Source organism: Macrosteles quadrilineatus, unplaced genomic scaffold, assembly GCF_028750875.1.
Source record: "Macrosteles quadrilineatus isolate MER2022 unplaced genomic scaffold, UCM_ALF_1.0 Scaffold_5__1_contigs__length_97177068, whole genome shotgun sequence".
In the NCBI taxonomy this organism is placed as follows: Eukaryota; Metazoa; Arthropoda; class Insecta; order Hemiptera; family Cicadellidae; genus Macrosteles; species Macrosteles quadrilineatus.
The window spans coordinates 9854291-9879644 of record NW_026542598.1 but is presented as its reverse complement, the minus strand read 5'-3'; the positions used below and the strand labels follow the sequence as shown (position 1 = coordinate 9879644).

Sequence of the window (25354 nt, the reverse complement as noted above, 5' to 3'; positions counted from 1 at the left end):
GCAGTCAAGATAAATACTACGACAACGACGCTAGTTAGAGGTTAGTGACCGTGACTTTCTGAAATAGCTGCTGCTACGCCACCAGTTACTAGCGCATGCGCAGAAGCGCGGCATTTTCCGGTCTTGAAAGGCTCGGTGCCTCCTTGCCTGTTTTTGTTTTTTTTTGTTGTGGTGTAAAGATTATTCAGTTCACTCGAACAGATTGTAAATAAAATTGTGATTAAAAAAAAAACTCACTGCCACTGCACTGCTCGTTCAAGCTCAATTATCAACAGATCATCATCGTAGGATAAGGATCAGGTGTTTTCGTTTTGTGCCTAGCCTATTTTTAGCTGTCATAATTAAAATTAATTGCTACTAGCTACTAGGCCTATTGCTAGCTAAAGCTAATGCACAAGTCAATATTATAATTATTATTTTTGTGTATTACTGTTGAAAGTACTAGATTGTTCAGAGATTATTGCCGGGGCCTTTCAACAGGCACTTTTATCAAAATACTTTTTAGGCCTAACCATTTTTTTTTTCAAATTGAATTTCAATTTCAATTTTCAAGTGAAAGTTACCTACTTAGGCAGTCTTCAAAAACCTCCTAGAATTGAACATTAGGCTACTCATTTCCCCGGGAGCTTATTTACTTGATAATAAGCCTAGTATTGCATTGAATCACTTAAGTAATGATTAAAAGTATAAAATATTTATTTCCCTGTGTTTTAATCCTTATTTTATTAGGAAATGTTCAAAGTGGAGAAAACATAGAACCAAATCTTGAGGATGTTGCTAGAGGAGAAGTTCAAGTAAGTTAGATAGCCTACATTTAGTGGAAAGAACCTATTAAAATATTGAAAATAAAACATATAAGTTACTTATTAGGCCTATCAAGTTTATTTATCAAGCGTACAGGTTACCAAGTGATAAGAAGGTTCAAAGTCTACGCGATAACAGTGAGACACTTGGAAGGCCAGTTGTGACAGTATTGTTATGTTATGTTAGGTTAATTCATATTATTAACCTATCATATAAGTTAATATAATTCGGCTGCACTTTACTTTAGGTCCTACACAAACAACCGAATGAAAATATTGTCATTGATTATTCGATTGTTTCATTCGATACATCGTTTGGTTTGTTATATATATATAACAATATATCGATCGGATATATCGATCAATATTTTTATTCGAATGAGTGTAGGACCTAAAGTAAAGTGCAGCCACGGACTTAAAGATTAACAAGCACTAGTCATAACCTTTAACAGAGGTTATGTTTTGGTTACAAGTTAACAACTCATTGCAAAATACCTTATAATCAGCTGGTTGGTGCCTTATAAGTAATCACCACAGTACAGTGAAACCCCATTTGATTAAGCTGGCGGCAAACGGCTGTTTTCTGGATTGTTTCCTTGCGTGGGAAGTTTGTCAAAACAGTGTTGTGTAGCGTGACTTAAACGTTTTTTTTTACAGGAATGCGGGTCGCACTTTTTTTGTTTAGAATTTATAAGGACCATAACAGACAAATTTTAATCTAAATTGTTTTTTTTTTATATCCATTTTTCCGTTTTTTATGGGAGAATAAACATAGGCTAAGTTTACAATAACTTTTGAACCACAATTTTTACAGCAATGGGAGGTTGCACTATGTTGTTGAAAATGATTTAAGGATTATCACATGGGCTACTTAAGTTTATTTCAATATAAACTGGCTTTTTTTAAAAAAATATGATTTTCTCTTTTTAAAGGTTTTTTGGTATTGTAGGCCTACTTTCCTGTCAAGGGAAAGATTCATTATTATCGATGTTCTTTTCGATATATCAATATTTTTGTTTTCCTTTACGATCCATATTCCATCTGTTTTAATATCTTCAAACACATTTAAATTACAGACGGACAGACATAGCAAATATGAAGTTACTTCCGGTTCAATAACCGAGTTATTGAGTTATAGCTCGTATTAGAGATTAGGATTAAGAACTAATCTTGTTAGGCAAAAATATTAGCATATATTGGATTAAGAAATTAAACTATTCTAAACTAACGTAGGCCTACCCGGTAACTTAATTAACCAAACTTGCTGTAGTGTAGGCTAAGTTATCATTTTAAAATTCCGTTTGATTATAACATGTTACAGCAAGTTTGGTTAGTTAAGAACAGTTTAATTTCAATATAATATATTTTTTATTGTTAATACTGAACAATATTTATTTATCGTAGGCTAGTTGTCAGCTGATAAGTTTCAATTTTATAATTTCAATCAAATAAAAATATTGATAGCCTATATCAAAAAGAAATCATCGATAGTAATGAACGTTCCCTTTAACAGGAAAGTACAGTTTTTTTTTAAATCAGTTAACATAGACTAATCAACATTAATAATCAAAATTTCCAAAAAATAAAAACACCTGGAGATATCTTACCAAAAATACATAGGTAGGAATTTAAGTTTAAAATTTTCTTAAAGTTCTCCATAACCAATAATTTAACCGTAAAAAAACACATGAATATACTAAATTATTTGTTTTTTTAAACTCTTCAAATAATTTAGAGGGAAATAGAAACTTTATGTTTTAAGGGGTCAAAAATGTAGAAACCCAATTTTTACCCAATAAAAACCACCATAAAACGCTGTTCACATGGTCCGATCATGCTGGTTCGTGAACTCATTCAAGTTTATCCCATGCTCTCCACCTTCAAACCAAATTTTATTAATATTTCTGAAAAAATTTTATAAGTTTTAGTTAGATACAGTATTATTTGTTTGTTAACATTCATATATTTTGTTTTTGGTTGAATATTAATAGTTTCATTTATTAAACACCAATAAAAACGTAAACAGATCATAAATCAATTTTATGTTTACATAAACAAATTATTTTAGAAACTACTGTTACCCGGCGGTTTTGCCCGACATACTTGTTATGAACCGGCTTACTGAAGCTGGGACTTCACTATAGGCTAACATAACGTTTTTATAGGGAAGATTTGGGAGTATAAATTCCCTTGAAGGGCTTTAGTATCTGAGCAGAATGAGCAAAATCAAGACACCATTGGTCAGCAATTCCACATAATTAGTTCGCTCTTCTTACTCATAAACCTTATTCACAAACCTCTCATCACTTTATTTTTATCCATACACTGCAAAACATTCCTGATGAATAGCAGCTGTCCAATATGTTTCTACCATTCAAAATCCTATGACCAAACAGCTTGTTCCTCATACTTGATGGGATTTTTGTTTGTTTCCCACATTTTGAGACCCAGTAAAATGTAAGATGCCTGAAGTTTTGAACTTTTTTGTGGAAAAAACATTTGCCTCTCTAACTACGGTATTTATACTTGTGTTTTTCATTTCAGAGTTGTCGAGGTTGCTCTCTAAACAGACTACCTGATGTGAAAACCTTCATCTATGGTGATTTACCCAAATAGTATCCTTTAATAACATAGCTAATATTGTATTGTTTGGGTTATTCTTAACATGGTATAACGTACATTTAGTTAGCTCATATCAACGTATAGATTAATTAGAACTATTTACTTGCACATCTCAAAGAACAAGGGTATAATGACACCTGACAAGATCCTAAGAATCACATTTGAACAACTGTGCTATGTCGTTGCATATTAATGATCAAATCCTTGATTTATTTTTCTCGATATTTAAATAGCTCTAATTAAAATTAACAAACAAATATTACTGGTTAACTTTAACATTATACAGTTTGTGGAACAATGGACCTATCAAGTAAAGGCATTGACTAGGGCCTATAGGATAATGATGGTAACGGTATTTTTCTGTGCTTCCGATATACAGTTACCTATTGTACTTGTACAACAAAACTGAGCCTATTCAGGGCGAGATCACATTCAAAACATTGTAAATTTTAGTGATTTATACTTTCAATCTAAAATATTACGACTTTATAGGCTTACCTCCACAGTAGTCAAAATTTTGGCTAACTTCAAATAATAAAGGTGTTCAAAGATGACATGTTTCGTTGCAATGCAACATCCTCGGAGCTTTACGTCAAAAACATCAAAATAATTTACACTTACAGTACATCTTTGTTGAATTTAATGTTCTGAATTGTGTTCGATAATCTTAATTTGATGTTTTTGTATTGCACGGCTATTTGTGCCTGACTGGCTGAATTCATAGCATTCATTCTGATAATAAAAAACATTAAATTAAAATTATCGAGCACAATTCAGAACATTAAATTCAACAAAGATGTACTGTATGTGTAAATTATTTTAAAGTTTTTACCTAAAGCTCCGACGATGTTGCATTGCAACGAAACATGTCAGCTTTGAACAACTTTATTATTTGAAGTTATACACAATTTGGACTACTGACGGAGGTAAGCCTATTAAGTCATAGTCCAGGGGCTATCAGAATGAATTCTAAAATATTAAATTCATTAATTTAGGCATAGTACCTAATCTGTTTTGTTTTTATAACGCGTATCTTTAAGCATTTGCCTGTATACTTTATTTTTCTTTAACTTTGATAGTTCTGGAGTAGAGTTTCACCCAATACCTGGAGCTGTTCCACACCTGGTCTTGTTTGATAAGTCTGATAAGGTAATTATACATTTAACTAGTTTGTTTGCTGTCTCTGTTCAGCGAAATGCTACCTATCGGGGTTTTTTAATCTCATTTATCACCAGTTGAAGTATTATTATCTATTTTATTTATCACCAGTTGAAGTATGAATATCTATTTTGCTTCTAAAATTTATGTGGGATAATTAATTGTTATGAGGCATTTAAGATAATCAGTGATTATGGTTAAATACCTCACAATACCTTTTGTTGTTCATTGATTAGGCAGTTGTGAAAAATGATTATTTTTTATATTCATAAATCTTGTAACATAAATAAACATGTTTCATGTGTGAGGAACAATATTTTTAATAAAGATAGTAATGGGTCCCTCTAAAATGTGTAATTCTTATTTCTTTTAACCCTCCGAGTGTCCATAGTTTAGGCCTTAATGTCCACCTATTTTTGGCCCCTTTGCAAGGTTTTATTAAAACGGATCTGAGAAGCTTAAAACAATGTTAATTCTAATGTTCTATATACCATTTTGTTTGGAAAATCATGGGCTTCAATATTGTATATAAAACATAAGGAACATTTTTTCAAAAAAAAATTTTTAGGTAAAAAAAAAAAATAATTTCAAAAATTTTCAAAAAAAAATAAGTTCGCGCTCAATGAAATTGTATAAATTATAGGCCTATAAATATTTGAAAATAGCCACTTTGTTCTAAATTTAATGAGGATTACAAATATATAATCATATAGCGAGGTAAGTTATCAAATAAATAAGTTATGAGCGAAAAACGGATTTCAGTACATAGCGTTTAGCTAAGAATGCATAGCCTAACCATAGCTAGGAATCTGGCTGATAATTTACATCAATATCACTACCTACTTCTTCAGGATCATCAACCAGCACTTCAAAACCACTTAAATCTTCTTATAATGCACCACGTATATCACTACTTTTGATTTTTAACACTAAAACAATGATAAACGTAATAAAACACATCAGTCATCGGTCCGGGGGAACCTAGCTGTTTACAAATACACGCACGTCAGCTGTCTGCTACAATATTTTCGGAACTAAAATGAATAGCGCTTAGAGACAGACCTCTGGAGAAAGCTTAGAATATTACGGAAAGAACGATACCTAACTCGATCCAGTTCAATCCGATTCAGTCAGTCATAGAGCCTTCGCCGTAAACGATGTTTGTGCGTCTTAAACTCGACGCGTGACCCTACACAAAGTGTGTTGTGCGTCTTAAACTCGACGCGTGACACTCGGAGGGTTAATGTTAAAAGACTTCTACATTTTTATGCCAAAAGAAACTAATTATTGAATTCTCGGTCTTCCGGTGAGAGCTGCGTCAAGTTGGTATTACACAATCTACACAAAACCAGACATCCTCATTCCTCATTGGCAAAGTGATGCCTCATCATAGAATGGGCAAAACATCTGGTTTTTTACATAGGTAGTGTAAATACTGACTTGACATGACATTGACCGCTTAAGCCTAAGAATAGACAAACTAATTATTTAAATTTGAAAGTTTTTTTTAATTAGCCTACAGATTTTAAAAAGTTCACCTTTCAGTATCGTCATCGTCAGTTTAAAATCAGTAAATTAAATTAAAATAAGCTTTGTTGCAACCGAGTGTAGTTTTGTGTCCTCCAAATTTACTTTGATATAATTGATACGCCATAGTTTACTGTATTGTTTGTGTTTTTGTCCAGCAATGTTAACTAGCTCATACTGTTAAATTAGAACTGGACAATAGAAAAGATAAATTATGAATTTGTTGGCAACTTAAATACAAAAATATAATTTAAAATTTTACTTTAAATTATCCAATCATGACCAAACGTTTTGCCGCCATTATGTGTACATGCTTCCCTTTTATGTTTACCCTCTCACAGACCCCTATAGTGCCCTCCCACTGTGTGGAAATTGCCTGTTCATCTGTGTGATACTTTAGGAAAATAACAATAAGATATTGGTCCTTTCTTCGTACCAATGCATATTTTAGTTTAACATTTCTGTTCTGCACTGCTAGTATGTAAATTAGTTTTCCTATGTAAACAGTATTTTGCTTGTCTCTGTCCAACTAAAAACCACATAGTTTCTTGTGTATATATTGATTTCCCTTTTAGAGGAAATAGTCATTTATAACTAGTAATAAACTAGTAATCTAACAACTTAGAACTTGCAAGCAAGTGTAAACCTCTCTTTTAGTGCTGTTTTTAAACCATTATTGTTTTTTATATTTGAATGTTTTTTGCATTAAAATCAGTTTCATGTTTTACTATTTTTCTTTTAATTGCACATTGAATAATATTATGTGGGTATGGAAAATGTACGCAATAAACATTTTAACAACATTAACTCACCATCACCAATAATGAACATCAAACAAAGGATTTTAAAGTGAAAATTTGTAACTTAATGATTATTACTCGATTACAGGAGCTGTACAGAACAGACCTGTCACACTTGTCTCGGCAGGGATGTAACGATTTGGTAAAAAAGTATTTCAAACTCAAGGATGAGGAAGAAGACCAAATAGAAATTCCAGCTGTCGTAAAAGAAGTCAAAGAAGAGCTGTAACCCTGTAATGTACTGTCTAGTCCAAACTTATAAGGTATGAAAATACACTAAGAAAAGATAACAAAGTTTCAGAGTGGGCTCTCATACTGGCGTAAAACTGACTTAGTAAAATTAAGTCTAGTTCTTGTGGAATTTTGTTCAAATTGTTGGAGAGATCTTTAATACCTTTTCTTAAAAGTTCAATACATCTTATTGAAACTCCTGTGCAAGAGTCCTTTACTACAAATAATCTAATGATAAACACACAGTATAGCACAAAGTAATTTGTATAGTTGCTTAAGGCTTTTGTTTAGTCTAACATGAATGTGACTAAAACACTCAATATCAATCCTTAAAAATTGGTGGTAGGTTTTGCCTAATGTGCCGTTCAAAGTACCTGTTCATAAGTATAGTGATAACTAATCATTCCACTTATTTACGTATACGTTTTAAAAGTAATGTACGTTTAATAACATCTACGTGTGTAAAAGTCTGATTAAATAATCCAATTATTTCTAAGCTAATTATAATACATTTAAAAAATGTAAATGTGTAAATGTAAAAATGTCTCATGTGCAATAGTATAGACTAAGCAACGGGACGATGTCGAAGTTGGACAACGTTAAACGTGGACTACGTTAAAAGCAGACACCGCCTCCATCAGACAACGATAAAAGCAGACAACGACGAACATGGACACATTCAAATGTGTCCAAGCTTAACGTTGCACGCAAACGATGAACCTGGACACATTTATAAGTTGTCCAAGGGTGGCGTTGCACGACACGACGAATATGGACACATTCAAATGTGTCCAAGTTTAACGTTGCATGCAAACGACGAACCTGGACAAGTTTTCAAGTTGTCCAGGGTTGTCGTTTGCGTGCAACGTTACCCTTGGACACATTCAAATGTGTCCAAGTTTAACGTTGCATGCAAACGACGAACCTGGACAAGTTTTTAAGTTGTCCAGGGGTGGCGTTGCACGACACGACGAAACTGGACACATTCAAAAGTGTCCAAGGGTAACGTTGCACGCAAACGACGAACCTGGACACTTTTAGTTTTTGAATAGACTGTACACCAGGCTCATCAAATTCTCAGTCTCGCTCGGTTGGTAAACTCTGAATGAGCTTCCTAAAACAGAAATGCCGTGAATACGCCTTATTGTTACAAGGCTTCTTTCTAACACACTGTTACTAATACACTGTGTTGTAGTGACTCATAGTCCGTGAAACACATTGTACATTATAAATTCGGAAATTTAATTGCATGTTTATTTGGTCGTTGTAAATGTTTGTAAATGTTAATAAAAAATTAAAACCTATGGGACCTGGATACACCGTGTCCCAAAAGGACGGTTCAAATCTACAGCTTTTGTTCAATATACGTGTTGCTAAGTGTCGTAGAAAAGTTAATTAAGTCTCATTTTAAAACTGCCATATTTAAGTGATTTTTAGTGCCCTTCAATAGTAATTAGCTGTCCATTGTTTTTGGCACATTTGAATCTTCAAAACATACATTTGCAATATGGAGCTGCGGCTGAAATCAAAATTTGTTAATGGTTTATAGAAACGAAATATGTGGAGTGTTTTTGTCTGGGGGTTTGTCCTTGGTTTTTCAATGATTGATCAGTCGTCAACCTCTAACATGGATAAACTAACAAAATGAAGCAAACAGATGCCTTAGATTTTAACGTTTTCGTGGCAAAACAACTGCAATAGAGCAGTCAAATTGTTATGGATTATTTAATTACGGTATGTGTAAATGGATCCTGCTCGACTAAACCTGTTTCACAATGTGCAGTCTATCGTATCCTTCGATCACATATCGTACCTACATAGGTTGAAATAATAAAACTGATTCGTTTGAGGATTATTTGAACAAAGCAGCAAAATAGCGGTGACACACAATGACAACATATCAGGCGTGTATTTGAGATCGTTAGTGAATCCACTACGGGTAATACTTTGCAAAACCGTTACGGAACTATAACTACACCCGCCACAACGAACCTGCAGACTAAAAGCTACTTTACTTTAGTCTGACTGTGTTGTCAATAAAATATCTCCTTAAAAATGAAATATTTATTCCCTATTACTATAACATTAGTTTAACGAGTTTTTGTGTATGCTGCTACAGGGAAGGCTGTAAGGTGTTTTTATAGTTCAATGTTGACAGTATAGTATAAATAAATACATTTTCCAAATTTGATAATATTTTGTTTAAAAACAAGCAAACAACAACAGTTCACTTATTCTCCATAAGAGTACTCTCCTAGGGCTCTGCCCTGCCTGCCTTAAAAGTTTCTACGTTATTCTTATGAATACACTTAATATTGGAATTTTCAAATGTATAACGTAATTTATTTCATTATATCGTATAAATTTATACGAAAAGTAATTTGAAAATGATCAGGCTGCTGATCTATCGAAATTTTGTTTATTTATTCGTTGGTTCTTTTCATCCAGTATATCTATGGAACATAATTCTCTCTCGTTGCGAATCACGGATATAGCACGGACGTAGGAGGGAAGGGAACACGGTGAGGGAAGTAATAAAGGTGAGCAGTGTTGAGTGTGGGAATTGATTAATATATCTGCAATGCTAAAATGTTATGGGAAGAGACTGTAGACTGTAGGTTAAAATGGTTACGAAGCACGAATCGATACATATTTTCGATATATGCAATCGTTTACGATAGAAATTTACAACTGAGTTGACAACAGCTGATTTTTACTCCATAGAGGCCTAAAAATGATTCTTACTCCCTAAAGAGTAAAAATGCTACTTAAGACCCGCAACGCATGCATTAAAAACGACTGTTTTATGTAGTATGACAAAAACAATATATTATGAACCCTTGATGATTCCGCTCAATTTTGTGGATGCTTCTGCAAACGCCACTTAACAAATACCATGGTGTAACGAGATAATACGTCATCTGAAAACAAATGGTGACCTGTTTAGAGTAATGTTCTTCATATCAACTTTCAATTTTATCTTTACGTTATAATTTATTTACAATCAGTGACGTGTTTGGAAATTACTTTTAGAACAATTCATTTAGTTACCAATTTTACATATTAGTTAGTACAGATTTCTGAAACATACTAGTACTTCATCTATGCTAGTAGTCTCATCTAAAGGTACCAGTACAATCGGTACATATCTAACTCATGTCATAGACTCGCGGGTATAACTCGTTAAGGGTCAAAAAATCCGAATCAGAGTACATAATTAGTCAGTCAGTCTTAACAATGTAATATATTTGGACGATTCTGGTCAATAAACCATAACCTGATAATCTAAATAAAGTGAACCGATAATATTAGGATGAAATTATTATTTTGTATACAGGATTCATGTAAACCAGAGGTTTACTAGTTCGATTCTAATAACTGAGCTGAGCGAAGCAAAGCGCTTTGGGATCGGCTTCAATGTAAAACTTTGTATCACTATCACACTCAATAACGGCTAAACATATTTTTGCCTAACTTACCAAGCTTTTCCGACAAATGTTTGGAAAGTTTTGAACGAAACAATCTCAATTTCAATCTCACGGGGTTGGCGGGAGTGTCTTTAGCCATTACAATATGGGGTCGCCGGAAGACTGCCCCCCGGAAAACTACCCCCCCAAGCAGGTTCCTACGTCATATTGACGTCAGAGACCGGGGGGGTAGTTTTCCAGTCACGGACACTCAAATTTAGTTGTCAAACAGTTCTAATCTAACCTAACCTAACCAACCAAACTTGCTGTAACATTTCAAAAATCTGTTTTATATTCACCATACGCATAAACATGTTCTATTGTCCAACGGAATTACTCGAATTAAAATTAAAATTACATAGCATGATTTGTCTAGGGGGGTAGTATTCCAGTCGCGGACACGGCTTCCATATTGGTTAGTTAGCAGATTTTGTGACGTCACGTTTCACCTGGGGGGGTAGTTTTCCGGGGGATAGTATTCCGCATCCCCACAATATGGCCTCACTACTTTGTAAATATAGCTGTCACTGATATTGATATGTTTACATTATGTTGTTTACAAATACCGCAACAATTTCAATCACGTTTTGAAATAAAAGCCAAACAAAGTGACATTAAAAAAAAATTGTCCTTACATAACGGATTTAATTAATCGCAAGTGCAATAACGTGTAACCGCAAATTAAATTGAATAACTTGGCATCATCCAGGTCAGGAACCGGAGATTCTTTGTGTATCAAATTGTTCCTGATTTTTGATAACCGGGAAAAACCTTGAATCAGTGCTGTTTAGGGCTGGGAAACTTACATTTTTTTTAAATCATCGTCGTCACTAGATTACACAAATTAGGTTTCCACTCATTGACGGCGCTTACTGATTTTATATGTACTTTGCTATGGTTAAATTGTAGCAAATTCCTTAACTAATTAAATTCTGAATTTTCGTGTGTATGTTTGTTTGTGACGCATTAATGTCTTTATTACTCAGTGTTTCACGAAAAAGTCAAGAGCACTTTTGTTAATGGAAATGTCAAATTGGATAAAGTGTTCAATGGTGAGGACTACACTATCGCCGTGCGTAGAACGGGTACTTAGCTAGTTTTAAATAAACATGATTTACACGTAAAGCAAGGTATATGTTTTATAAGTTAACTTGAGTTCCAGATTAATAGTTTAGTTTACCTTAAACATGATTGATTTATTTTCGTTAGACATATTTTTAATGAGATTCAGTAAGAAAACTAACCTCTTAACACTTGTATAAATATGCTCCAGACTCAAGAGCATAAAGTAAAGACCATGACATTTTTTTTGCAAGTCCTTAAAATCAGCATTAGAAAATACATTATACAGCTGAAAATCACATCTTAGAGTCTTCGGAGTGTTTATTTGCAGTTTTATGTATACAAAAATACTTATTTCTGACAGTAGATTTATTATCAGTGGAATTCATTAGTTTTGAATGAACGTAACCTTTTTTGGCCTAACACAAAACTGTATGATCCGATGGAAGAGGAAATCCGATGTTAAATATAGGCCAATAAACTAAAAAATATGTGATTAACCGTTACAACATCAACTCTTAGGCCTATAATATGGTGCAGCTTTAAAAATGATAATACTGTAATGATACAATTTTTAAATGCAGATTTTTTATGTTGGTAATTTTTACTGTGTCAATAATGCGAGTTTATTTAGGCCTACAATGGTTTTCAATTACTTGAGATGAACGAAATACGAATGACTCGTTTTTGTGCAGTCACACAAAATGTGTGAAAATGTGCAAATAGCACCGATACTTTTTAAATAAACCTGAACTACTATTTATTTTTTATTAAGTCACGTTTGAAGATAGAAATCTACGTTTCATATTAGTTATGTATGGACAACATATACAATATTTACATGCTAATAATAAGAAAGTCTGGTCTTTATACACACATTCCAATCAAAAATAATTTTATGTGAAATGAAGAGGCTTGAAAACCAAACAGATATTTTTAAATAGTCGCCCGAAACTATATTACGATTGGCAACGTTAGACGTATATGTAATCTTACTAATACTGTCATGATTATTTCATTCATTTAATCCATAATTTCCGGAAAACTAAAAATAATACTAAGCTATGAAAACAGAAAAAGTATAGTTCAACTAATCTGAAAGATTGGCGACAAACATGGAAAACGCAAAACAAAAGCCTGAGGGATGCATTTTCTTTATCCTAAAGGCGGTTCCAGACATGCGCCAGTCACCAAGCACGAAATATTAACGTTCAGTGATTTAGTTGTCTTGCTATTCACCGATTAAAAAGTAGACTTATACTACACACATGTGTTGTTTTCCGAGCAAGTGTTAGTTTTTCCGTCCGTAGGGAACAGAAAATATTCGTTTACTTTTATATATGCAAAAATACCGATTATGTGCTACGTCACAGTGGTGGATAGTTGTACGAAAATGTAACCGTAAAATCTGAAAACAGCCAGCTTTATTACCTAAAACATATGGGATATTGAAGTGAATCTATCCACTAGTGTGACGTCATGAACCTTCAGCATGGCGTGTTTTTCTAGTGGGGCCTTGGTCGAAATCCAAAACAATGGACTTTGACAGGTAGAATGTACAGTCAGGTCCCAAAACAAGAGACTTAAGACAAATGTCCAGATTCGTCGTTGCACGACACGACGAAACTGGACACATTCAAATGTGTCCAAGCTTAACGTTGCACGCAAACGACGAACCTGGACACATTTATAAGTTGTCCAGGGTTGTCTTTTGCGTGCAACGTTACCCTTGGACACATTCAAATGTGTCCAAGTTTAACGTTGCATGCAAACGACAAACCTGGACAAGTTTTTAAGTTGTCCAGGGTTGTCGTTTGCGTGCAACGTTACCCTTGGACACATTCAAATGTGTCCAAGTTTAACGTTGCATGCAAACGACGAACCTGGACAAGTTTTTAAGTTGTCCAGGGGTGGCGTTGCACGACACGACGAATCTGGACACATTCAAAAGTGTCCAAGGGTAACGTTGCACGCAAACGACAACCCTGGAAACTTAATCTGTCCAACTTTAACGTTGTCCGCGTGTGTCGTTGTCCAAGTTCGGCGCGGTCCCCTAAGCAACACAAGGGAGTATGTTTTATCTATGGCAATAGTCTAATAACAAAACACTTTTCTTTAGCAATTAGTTTATTGTTTGAAAGAAATATGTAGTTAGTTTACACTTGAGTTTGTTTGAATACGGGTGTGTGCAATACAAATGCAGAGTGGAACTTTGTCAAATATTTGTATTAATTTAATTGTCATTGTGTTGGTAATACAAGAAACTAATTTGGTTCAGTTTCCTATTGAAGATGTTATATAATACACTTACAATGTATCGTAACAAGTTAAGAAAATCATAATACAATTAAAATTGTATGCACAAATTATTGTATTTTATATACTAAGTTAATGAACCTTGAACTTTCTCATTGACTTTATTTTTTCTTTAACTTAAATAAATAAATAACTTTTTGATCAGCATCGTACGTGTTACTAAATTACCTGAAAATAGAAAAAAATATGTCAAATAACACTTGTGATAATACATTTACACTTGTACTTTTTACTCACAAGACGGTAAATACATATAAAAGATGGTAAGTGGTGATCGATTTTGATTGGACACTCCAATCATCATCAGACCCAATAGGCAAATTAGTATAGGGGTTTTGTTTTCTTTTTTAAACATTATTTTGTTTTCTTTCGGACCAAAAACGTCATTTGTTTATGTTTATGATCCATACCGGTATTTTTCTAGTACTCGTGGTATTTACCGTCTTATGAGTAAACAGTATAAGTGTAAATATATTATCACAAGTGTAATTTGATGTATTTTTTGTATTTTCAGGCTAACTCAGGCTAAACAAATGATTCCTAATGAAAGACTTTGACTCTGTTAAAAGCAATGTGTACTAGCCTACTTGATTTTGTAATTATACAATCAAACGTATAATATTGTGTTGTTTCTTTCCCTGAATAACACCTCTGTTTTCATATGTACAATTGTTTACAGATTTAGCTGATGAAATGTACCAGTAAATATCTTCTATTTATACTAAAAGTCAAATACCACTCACTGACTACTGTATCTAAAAAACTACTAACCATAAGAACTCAGGAATTGGCATAGAGATTCTAGGGCTCTAGGTGAGCAATAAGAAGCGTTTTCAAGAAATTCCATCAGGGCTCTGCCCCAGTGGCCTCTAAAGTTCCCATGTTATCCTTATGGAAAAATGATTTGTTTACATTTGAACAGATGAATATTTTTGGATTTTACTATTCACTAAGGGAACAGCTGGTTGTAGTTTGATTGAATTGAAAATATATGCATTTTTTGTGGCTTGAAAATCAATTGGGGTTTAGTTTTCCAAAACTGCATAACACTTTTTTGTAATCGTAATGGTATATTTCATCACTAGGGCCTAAAGTGACTCTTTTTGACCCGAGGTCAAGTATTACGATCGAGGCGAAGCTGAGGTCGGAAAATGAGTGAGGGTTAAAAAGACACTTTTTGCCCGTGTGGTGAACTATATTTTCTTCATATTGCATAATTAATTAACAAACTAAGCTAGAAAACAAAATAATTTTTATGTAAAGATAACCTCTCAAAACGACTTCCATCTTGTTTTCAATTCTGCTAATGCAAATAAGCAGCTGTTTCGTAAGTGATTCAATCATTTTGTCTATCAACTTTCTTTCATTTCACCTTGTTTTCTTGCAGACATTTTCATTTACTCACAGCAGACACAATTAAACTAACCATGATTGTTGTTGCAAAATCAATCACATATTTTTATTTTTTGCAATAATACACATTTTTTCTGTTCTGTGTTATCAATTCACCTACAAGATAAAGTCACTAAAGTAGTGAACGCTTGGGCCAGTGATGAAGTTAATAAAGAAGTTATAACTGCAAATTATTTTAAAGTCACACACTCCAGTGTAAAACATAAGCATTAGCTGACAATAGAAACTGAGTCTACTTTTACTGACCAAACCGACAGTCCATACCCTCCATAGTCCCCTCTTACCAAAAAAGATGTATTTACATTAACAGTAGACTAAGAAAAGTATGTGTTTGTCCTTTTAGTGAATTTCCCATAATAGGGAATAAGCTAATACCATAGGTCTCATGGTAAGACCTAGACCCGGGACCGATTTACTTTTTCGTTTTGAGATCCCCAGAGGCCAAAAACACCATCCGTTCAAATTCATGTGTACATAAATAAATATATATATATATATATAACTCGAGCAAAAATGATCCGATTTTGATGACATTTGGTACAAACGTGTAAACCTACGTTCATTTGAACGAGTTCGCGAACTACCATAATCGGACTATGGGAACGGGGGTTTATGGGGTAAAAATTTATTTCCATTTTTAACCCTAAAATCACAAAATTTCATAATTTCTCTCCAAACCATTTTGTAGAGCTTAAGAAAAGAAATAATTTTTTATATTGAAGCGTTGCAGTATGCCCAACGGGCAGATAATTAAAAAAATTGTAAATTTAAAATTCCCATGTTATTCTCATGGAGAAGAAATAATCTGTTGTAGTTTGCTTGTTTATGGATATATTTAAATAAAAAAGCACACCTCAATATCTTTCCCGTGGCAGAAAACCTAAGTACTCACTAAAATTAATGTGATTTAAATAGGAAATAAATCTGAAAATTTTTAGGGGATATTTGATTAGAAATCTAGCTGGGTAAATAACAAATTTGCTTAGTCTGCAGGTTTGCTGCGGCGGGGGTATTTTGTTACTTCAAGCAGTTTTACACAGGGTGTGAGAACTCTTATCACGCACAGAAAAATTTATGATAAGGCCTATCTGATAATTTTTCTATTCATACACTTCAAATTCAACCGTTTTCTATTCAAATTTACCATTGTGGTAGCCGTTGTACCAGTGTAATGCTGCTTTATTATTATTGTAACAATTAAGATTATTTGATACTTATACTTTGTGACATGAGATATGGCTATTAATTTATAGTTTAGTACTATCCCTCAATTACACCAACTCATATTGTGAGTCAAACTACATCGAATAAAGATTGAGGCAAATATTTTACCACAAAATTGTAGTTGTTAAAAGCCTATTAGAGATAAAGGTGATTGCATTCCATTAAGATCTAAGTATTTTTTCAAAGCGCTCTCATTTTCATTAGGTTGATGACAATGAGTTTACCCCAAGTTACCTGGTTATTACCTTTTGGTCATTTAGGGTCCTGGGGTGCAGTGAGGCATTCAGAAATATTTCTTCAGAATGAAACAGGAGGAAGTTCGGTTTGTCTCAGGGCTGTACACAAATTATTTGAGCTTGAACGGTTGGCTATATATCACAAAATACAAACAAGGTACAAAACTTCAAGAGTTAGCATCACTTGTACCGATGCTGATAGCCATTTCTTTGGCTCCTCCTTACTTGATTTTTCAACTCATGAGTTTCTTCAAGATAAAATATGATCTTGTGATGACATCAGAGATCATTTGCATGATCATTCCGCTAACCATTTGCCAGATCAAAAACCTTACTTTTTTGTATCACAGAAAAGATATTGGGGACCTCTTGTGATTATTGACAGACGACTTGTTTGTTTTCAGTTCAAACAAGACTCGGGCAAGAAGTAACGAGATTTTGGAGAAGTTTGTCAGGAAAACTAACTTGTTTACAGTATTTTTTGTCGTGTTGGAATTGCTGCCTATGACTGCATGGGAATGTATGCCTCTTTTGTCTAGCAGTTCTTCTGGAAATGTGACTGTTGTCAATAAGTTCTTGCCTGGTTGGTACCCTTGGGATTATTCCCAATTCCCAGGTTACCACGTCACATTTCTTTACGAGACTAACATGGCCTGCTTCAACAGTTTTTACCAAATAAGTAGTAATGTCCTCCTTTACCAGCTGACATTGATGTTGTGTGGGCATATTACTGTTTTAACTGACAATTTTGAAAAACTAAAAGAAATCGATGATCCAGAAAAGATCATAGATGGAATGAAGGTATCTTACGAAAGTAAGGGAATTGCATTTAAATCTTCACTAATGGCACTGATCTATAAAGATAAAGAAATATTGGAAAGTCTAAAACAATGTGTGAAGAATCATCAGGAAATTCTGAGGTAATTTTTGTAGTTTTATTTAGCATTGTACTTTGGCTAAAAATATTTAAAACGTGAATTTAGTAGAACTTTACTCCATAAGTCATAAGAAAGAAGGAGCTAATAGGTGGGATACTAAAAATGAATATTAAAAATATATTAAATGAGTTACTACTATAAAGCCTTCATTTCATTTCAATATCTTTATTCAATAATAATCGTACATTGAATTGCATAAAACAATATTCAATTACAGCATAGCATAGTGTCTTAATTATTCAAAGAATCTTAATAAATTATAATAAAGTAATTTGAAACCAGAGGTTTTTTTTTTGCATTTGGTTATGAGGTTCTAATATTAAAAACTTTTTAAAAATAAAATAGGTATTGTGGCACAGCTGTGGTTGTTATAGTGGATACCTTATACCCCATTTGAAAATAATGGACCCCACTTAGAAACACACAAACCGAAACCCTTGGCTTGTGAGACCCCGCTTTAAAATACACTAATGCTGGGCTTCTGAGACGGGCATGTTATGAACAGACAACCTGTCAAGGTCACGGCACCCACAAATGAACAAACAATTTATCAACAGGTACGGGAGTAAAAGGGGGGAAGGAATCCAGGAATCCCCCAAACAAACAGTGTTTCCAACGGGTCCGCGGAATTGGCTAACTCTGGAACTCGCTAACCCCATGTTAAATGCCCTATCTTCAAATTTGGTCGATGAGAGGAACTCGCTAACTTGTTCGGTTTCGGAATTGGCTAACTCCGGAACCCGCTAACCCGCTCTAGAGCCGGGTTAGCGAATTCCGTCCTCGTACGGAAGTCGCTAACTCGGTCCCTCGGCGGAACTCGCTAACTCCCAATCAGAAGCCTCGCGGGCCGTCCAATGGGAGCCAAGCACGAATATTTTTGGCCAGTGTTGCCGAAAGTGTAGTACCTATATCGTATCGGCACCATAATGTCGTATCCTACGCTTAATTAGGAGTAAGAGCAACGTAGTCGATAAAATAAATATATTTTGAAGTATGTTTAACCACAGAGAAGTTCTTATGATTATTAGGGTGGAAAATGCATTATAGTCTTACCATAGACTAACCAACACAAGTAAACTTTACATCACATTGTAAACTTTGAAGCTCGTTTTTCGTGTCTAGTTCATGTCCTGTGACACTGATCGCTAGTGTCGACAAAATTGTGTTTCTATTATTTTATAGTTAACTTCATGATTTGTTCCTTACTGTTTGGTTATATAACTAGGGGACGTGTTATTAGTTGTGATTAGAACGTTTTATTTGGTTAAACGAGGTTTTAAATTACTGAAAACAAGAAACAATTGTAAACCAAACACGACCTCTAAAGACAGTACACCGGACAGAACTAACAATACAACTATCTTCAGATCATCCATAAGGATGAGAAATGTACTAATATAAGGGAGTATGTTTTATATGTGGGTTTCTTACTTAAATAGTAGCTTATTGGTATGAAAAAGATAAAAATGCACATTTAATTTGGATCTATTACATGTTATGAAATATCTATTTTCGTAGTCCGCCATTTGTTTCTTTTATTCGAATAAATACCATTTTGTGAACTTCTGCAAATAAAATTTTTGAGTTCGTATTTTATATACTTGGCTTGTAGTAACCTTAAATCATAAATCATAATAAAATTTACACGTTAAACGTCATTACAGAATTACATTGTAGTGGTTATGTATTTTTAAATAGAGCTATTGAATTTAAATAAATATTTATCAATACATTATAAAGTGGTAGGCCTAATGTATTCATGGATTGCATTAAAAGTTAGTCTATGCATAAATACAACTTGTAAATTTCTTTTATCGTAGGCTATTAGTGTAGAACCCGGGTCATCCTCTTAATTTTGTTGAATTAATATTAATTTTACGTCTTTCAGTAGGCTTACTTTTTAAAAGTCTGGAGTTTTTTTCCAGGCTGATTCTATCTTATCCAAAAACAAAGCTATTGTCTATTGTGTAGCTCAGTACTGGGGAACGGTGAACCAAGCAATGGCTTGGTATAGTTTATATCGTTTGTGAAAGCAATATAAAGGAAACCCAACACTCAAATCAGGAAAATCCGTCAATTAGTTTATTAAAAATCGTGAATTAAAATAACCCTGTCACGTTTTATTATATGAATATTATATCTTCTCCTATTATTTATACTAGTGGGGCTTAGGTGTACAATCTAAAAACTGTTTTAAAACATGTAACATTATTGCTAAAAAATTCAACACATTTTAGAATTAGGCAACTATTTACTAGTAGGCCTACAATGCTTTGGTTCAAACTATTAGGCCTAGATAAAAACTTAGTCTATGTCATCATATTTGTACACGTAAGTTGGACGGTTCAATGACGAACATTTTATTTAAAATCTATGAATTAATTATGAAAGTTACGATGGTTGATGACTGTATTAATTAATGGTTTTGGTTTATTACGACATTACAATTAAATCTGTTTTCCGTGTTTAAGAACTTGCGTGTATTTTAGCTTATTTTCGTAGAGGTTTAATTATTTATTACCAATTAAACTAAATTTGGAATATTTTTCCTATTCTATTATTTTCTTTTATACTGATGGCAATTTATATTTAAGATCGAAATCATAAACATTTAACTGGCCATTGTACAGTTTAATAAAAAACACTTTTTCATGATTTTTTAATTGTCTTTTAATTACTTTGGGCTAGTTATCTGTTAAAAGTGGAATTGATAACAAAAAAAATAACATTTACTGTATCTTTATAGACACTGACATTTTGAAATACGGCAGTGTACGATTATTTTGTCGTACAAGGTTGGCAACGCTCCGAGCAGTGGGCGCGGCCGGGTTAGCGACTTCCAGAGTTAGCGAATTACGCCGCGAGACAAAATCGAGTTAGCGGGTTCCGGAGTTAGCCAATTCCTGACTGAGACGGTTAGCCAGTTCCAGAGTTAGCCAGTTCCGCCACACGACCGAGTTAGCGAGTTCCTGAGTTAGCCAATTCCTACGTCTCTTTCCAACATGCATTTGTGAAAATTCCTGTGGCCCTGTCAGATCGGGGTTTCAGTAAAAGTGTTAAAGGGATTTTTTTATTATAAACACTTCCAACAATAACAACTTTCTAATAAAAATCCATAATGAATTTTTAGCTTGACTCTAGTTAGTTAACTAATCGTCATCTGACAATTTAATTTTTTTTTTCAGGAGAACCATTCCTACCTAAATGTATAACTATTTTTCTGTATTTCAGGTTGTCAAAGAAACTGAATAAAGTGTACAGTGTATTGGTTGGGTCTGACATTCTACTCGCACTATTCTTATTCTGCCTCATTCTGTTCCAGCTAACAAGTGTAAGTTCTAGCTTGTGTAAGCTAACAAGGGTAAAATTATTCATTTGATGTTTATTTGGGAACATAACATAAAGCAGTGTAGGATTTGACAATCATTTCACTGAACTAATTTCATTTGTATCACCGTTCTTGCGTTCTTTGATTTGTATCTCTGCTGACTCTTGCATGAAACTAATCTTTACTTCAGTTTATACAATTAATTTTTTAACAACACCATACACTGTATAACTCACTATATTTCACTATATATATTTTTTTATTGTATATATGTCACTGTTTTTAATTAGTGGATTAGTTATTGTGTTATTCCACAGACTTTGCCTTTTTAGGTCTAAGATTATACTTCAATACAAAAAATGCATTGCAGGAAAAAGACATTAAATCCAGAGGATTGGTGAAGTTTATATTTTTGTTGTGTTATATTTGTAGGTACCAGAAAAGCAGTCAGTCAGAGATATAATCAAGTCCCTCACATTTCTGGCTAGTGCTGGTAGTTTGATTTTTATTGTATGCTGGCTTGGAAGTGAACTAGAGAAAGTGGTAAGTATATTTATGTATTTCTGACTATCAACAGAGTTGTACTTGTAAAGAGGGCTGCATTTAGGTTTTAAGTCTGAATTCTAAGCAGAAGGCATAGAGTGTTTAGAAATTCTGAGTCAAAATGATCTTAAAAAACCCATTCCGGTTTTCTAAATAGTTAGAGCAAATAAAATTATATTACTATTAACTGGATATGGACCATAATAGTTAAGAACGTTAATTAACTACATATTTTGGCTTCCAAAAAGCTGCCGTCACCATTGTATTTTTTATTTTTGATAGGTATTTATCTACCTTATAAAACTTTTTACCTTTCCCCATTTTTCAGCAGTGGAGTTTTCCCGGAATGGCGATATTCAATTGCGGAGTGGGTTTACACATCAGTTTTTAGTGGTCTAACACCCACAGCCTTTTCTTTTTCAAGGTATTCTTGAAATATGGATGACCGGCGGTCTACACAAATTCATGTCGCACAACTAGTTTTATTGATTACTGTTCATCCTCAGAAGGAGAATCTTTGGTTCTCTTTGACATTGTGAAATTATAAAAAAAAATTAACTACGAGTAGTATTAGTTTGAAGTATAATTTACTTAATTTTATACTTACAATAACTGAATCAAACCGACTAATTATTGTCAATACAAAGTTGATGTTACAGTTGAACATCATTGTTAAAATTCTCCTCTGTATAACTGCCAAAAAGTGCATGAGTAAGTGTATGTCGCAGGGTGCAGAATTTACTGCTTGGAGCTCAGTTTGAGTGATTGTCATGTTTTACAGAGTCTGTTGCTACAACACGGAGTGTTTGACAGTGGTTGGCCGCTGAGAAACGGAAGACTGAACCAGCTGTTGCCTACAATACTGCTGGTCTCAAGTAGACCTCTCACACTGTCTGCAGGATACACATACAACGCTAACTTGGAGCTATTCGCCTCGGTAAGAGCATTGTAACTTTTATTTGATCAAATATAACATACAGTAGAGTTTCGAGTATCAGACCTAAACCGACTTGAAGAGCGCATATAACACATAAGTTAGTTGTAAACCATTGTAAGCATATTATAATCATTAATCTACTTTAGGTTCTACCATTGACTAACAAGTAGAAAATTGTTAGTTCTCATCGCCATTATAAAATTTGAAGCCTGTTTTTACATGTTGATTGTATTGGTGAAATTTTGTCCTGTAGTGTCAAGACAATTTATTTCTCTCATTATAAGGTAAATTTTATGATGTGTGCTAATTCAGTTTATTTATAAAACCATAATGAAAGCTTTTGTTCATAATTAAATTGTTTTATTTGTTTAAACTCATTTCAATTCAATTCAAACTAGTTTGGGAATAACTTAAATAACAAGAAACAAATTGTAAACAAAAACACATTCCAACATGAACTGGACGGAACCAACATTAAAATTTCCCTTAGCTGACCCATAAGGAAGACAAATAGGAGTACATTTATTTAATGAGTCTATGGTTCGAAGTTCTAATCTGTAAAGCTGAGCTTGTCTTCCATTGAAACACTAACTTTTTCAGTTATGAAGCCGTCATCACAAATAACATAAAAAACAGACAAAAAAACCCTGCACAACTAAAGCTTTAAGATAATAATAATGTATTTATCCAAAAGTCTCCATTTGGTCTGCAAAATGAGGAGTAGTAGAGAGGTATGCAGGTATGAGGACAGGTGTTGCCATGCAGGATTTGTATCCCAAAACCAGTATTTTTAGACCATGCACGGGATTAAAACAGAATAAATAAAATGCGATTCAACCCTGGACCTGATTTTCTTTTTTAAACTGCTTTCCAGATAAGAACTAACCCCATTTGCTTAAATTATTCTAGACAGTATTATAGAAAAGTTTGGGGAGTGAGCTGTTCTAGTGGTTAGAGCGCAGGACTTCGGTTCCGGGTTCGAAACCCCCCAAATCACCTATGGATTTTATAATGCCACAACCTTTAAGTAACGTGAAAAAACCTCAAACTCGGGCGTAGGGTCTAACAAAAAAAAGAAAAAATTATAGCAAAGTTGAAAGAGTTATTTAAATTTAACCATTTAATACAAATAAAGCTCACTCGTGATAGACAGGAAAAATTCATGCGGGATAAACGGGATTTTTCATTGAATTAAGGAGGGATAAAACGTGATTTTCTTTACTCTGTAAGCTGGTCTTTAGTTTTGGTCGTGTGGACACACTGATGAGGAGTTTATGAACTGTGTGGTATGCAGCGAAAACAATCAGCAAGTACAAAAAATTGTAGTAGAATATCTTCTAAGTAGCCACAGCGATGAAGAGGTTGTCTCCATATACCTACTAAGGTGTAAACTCATACCTCACGGAAATATCGTTCCATTTCACAGTCCTCATCCACAGGGAGGGTCGTATAACTGAAGATCGGATAATCGATACTCTACTGTTTTAGTTTTAGTGAACTATTAAAGTAAGATGGTGCAATCCAAACTGTCACTAAAAAGAGTTTGTATTCAGCCTTTAGAGCTGTTACACAAATAACTGTTGGATAATTATGTCTGTTGCTAGATTCAATTCTTAAAATTAAAAAGTAAATCTTTTTTATAGGTGCTATTATTTCACAATTATAAAAATATCAATGCGCTTATTACTATTACTTTACCAAAAAGTTTAAAATGTTTAAAAGACAGAAATTTACTTGTTTCAGACAATGCGCTTTGCATATTCATTCTACACGCTGCTAGTCAATGCTCAACAAGGATGAATAGGAAACTTGATGCTGTCTGCTGTTACTTAGTAGTGATTAATTATTTGCTAACTTATGTTGCATAGTGTTTGTTATTGCTAACTTGTGAATTGACACTGGCTATATTCTTTAACACTGATAGCGTTGCTTACTTAAAAGAAATATTATTACACTAGTATCGGTACAGCTAGGGGAGCGAGTTGGTCTAGGGGTAGAGTGTCTAGGCTTCAGTGTGTCTGAGGTCTCGGGTTCAAATTTTGTCAATCCCCAATAATTCCTCTTAGCTGCCCTTATTACATGGCTGCAACCATTCTAGCTTAACACGTTGACTGCGCGCGCCGACAAAAGTCGGCACCAGGCCAACAGAAATATATTGAGTCAGTGTGAGCTTAGCCTCAGACGGAGACGTTATAATCGTTGCCAGCCTGCCAGCTTAGAATGCGAGCTTTACTTTGGTGTGGGTTGGTACTAAAATTTCCCGTAAAATCCTGTCTGGCAATGCTTTTGTCCCGGTTTCGGGGATTTTTTCTCTTCAACCCACATTACAAAGACACTGGATACGGATCCGTGCAGTGCTGCTACCTTTGGGTGTTTCAGTGAACTACATCCACTCTCGGGGTAACGCAGCACAGTCACCACTGCTCTTTTGTGATTCGTCAGACTGAAATATTTGAATGCCAATTGCGTTCGCTGATTCGGTTGCGCGCCGGGGCTTCGCCCGCCACTGGGGAGCGCCTGTATAGTCGGCACGCGCAGTCAACGTGTTAATTAATATGTAAATCGGTTGGGCCACAGCATAGCTAGGATGTGAAGGGGAGACATATAGTAGTATTGTTGCAATGACTTTTCCATCTTAATAAGTACTAACTAATGGAAAAGTTCACAATTATTGGAATAAGATAAAGACTTTGTATTTATTTTAGCTCGATAAGTTCAGTGGAATGTTATTTTTTCCTAGCACTGTGAG

General features: G+C 34.0%; 2 protein-coding genes across 3 annotated transcripts; both read left to right on the top strand.

Annotated features, from left to right (window-relative positions):
* Positions 1-276: 276 nt before the first annotated feature.
* Positions 277-14522, top strand: LOC128994658 (selenoprotein M-like). Of its 2 annotated transcripts, XM_054419351.1 has the most exons (5): positions 277-794; positions 3348-3418; positions 4505-4574; positions 6999-7173; positions 14501-14522. In XM_054419351.1, the coding sequence occupies exons 1-4, from the start codon at positions 675-677 to the stop codon at positions 7137-7139; spliced, it is 402 nt and encodes a 133-aa protein (XP_054275326.1). In that variant the 5' UTR covers positions 277-674; the 3' UTR covers positions 7140-7173; positions 14501-14522. The 2 variants fall into 2 exon arrangements, with proteins under 2 accessions (XP_054275326.1, XP_054275325.1); XM_054419350.1 differs by lacking the exon at positions 14501-14522 and having other exon boundaries at positions 6999-7932.
* A 3128-nt stretch (positions 14523-17650) lies between these two features.
* LOC128994657 (putative odorant receptor 71a) lies at positions 17651-25353 on the top strand. The gene is made up of 5 exons (XM_054419348.1): positions 17651-17779; positions 21029-21128; positions 21558-21668; positions 22450-22605; positions 24349-25353. The coding sequence occupies exons 1-5, from the start codon at positions 17655-17657 to the stop codon at positions 24403-24405; spliced, it is 549 nt and encodes a 182-aa protein (XP_054275323.1). The 5' UTR covers positions 17651-17654; the 3' UTR covers positions 24406-25353.
* The last annotated feature ends 1 nt before the right edge of the window (position 25354 follows it).

Bases quoted from the DNA above. Each gene is read 5' to 3' on its own strand.
- LOC128994658 (XM_054419351.1), top strand. From the start codon at position 675: ATGATTAAAAGTATAAAATATTTATTTCCCTGTGTTTTAATCCTTATT. The intron at 795-3,347 runs GTAAGTTAGATA...TTTTCATTTCAG, and splicing joins TTGCTAGAGGAGAAGTTCAA to AGTTGTCGAGGTTGCTCTCT. The intron at 4,575-6,998 runs GTAATTATACAT...ACTCGATTACAG, and splicing joins TGTTTGATAAGTCTGATAAG to GAGCTGTACAGAACAGACCT.
- LOC128994657 (XM_054419348.1), top strand. From the start codon at position 17,655: ATGAAGGTATCTTACGAAAGTAAGGGAATTGCATTTAAATCTTCACTA. The intron at 17,780-21,028 runs GTAATTTTTGTA...TCTGTATTTCAG, and splicing joins AATCATCAGGAAATTCTGAG to GTTGTCAAAGAAACTGAATA. The intron at 22,606-24,348 runs GTAAGAGCATTG...TACTTGTTTCAG, and splicing joins ACTTGGAGCTATTCGCCTCG to ACAATGCGCTTTGCATATTC.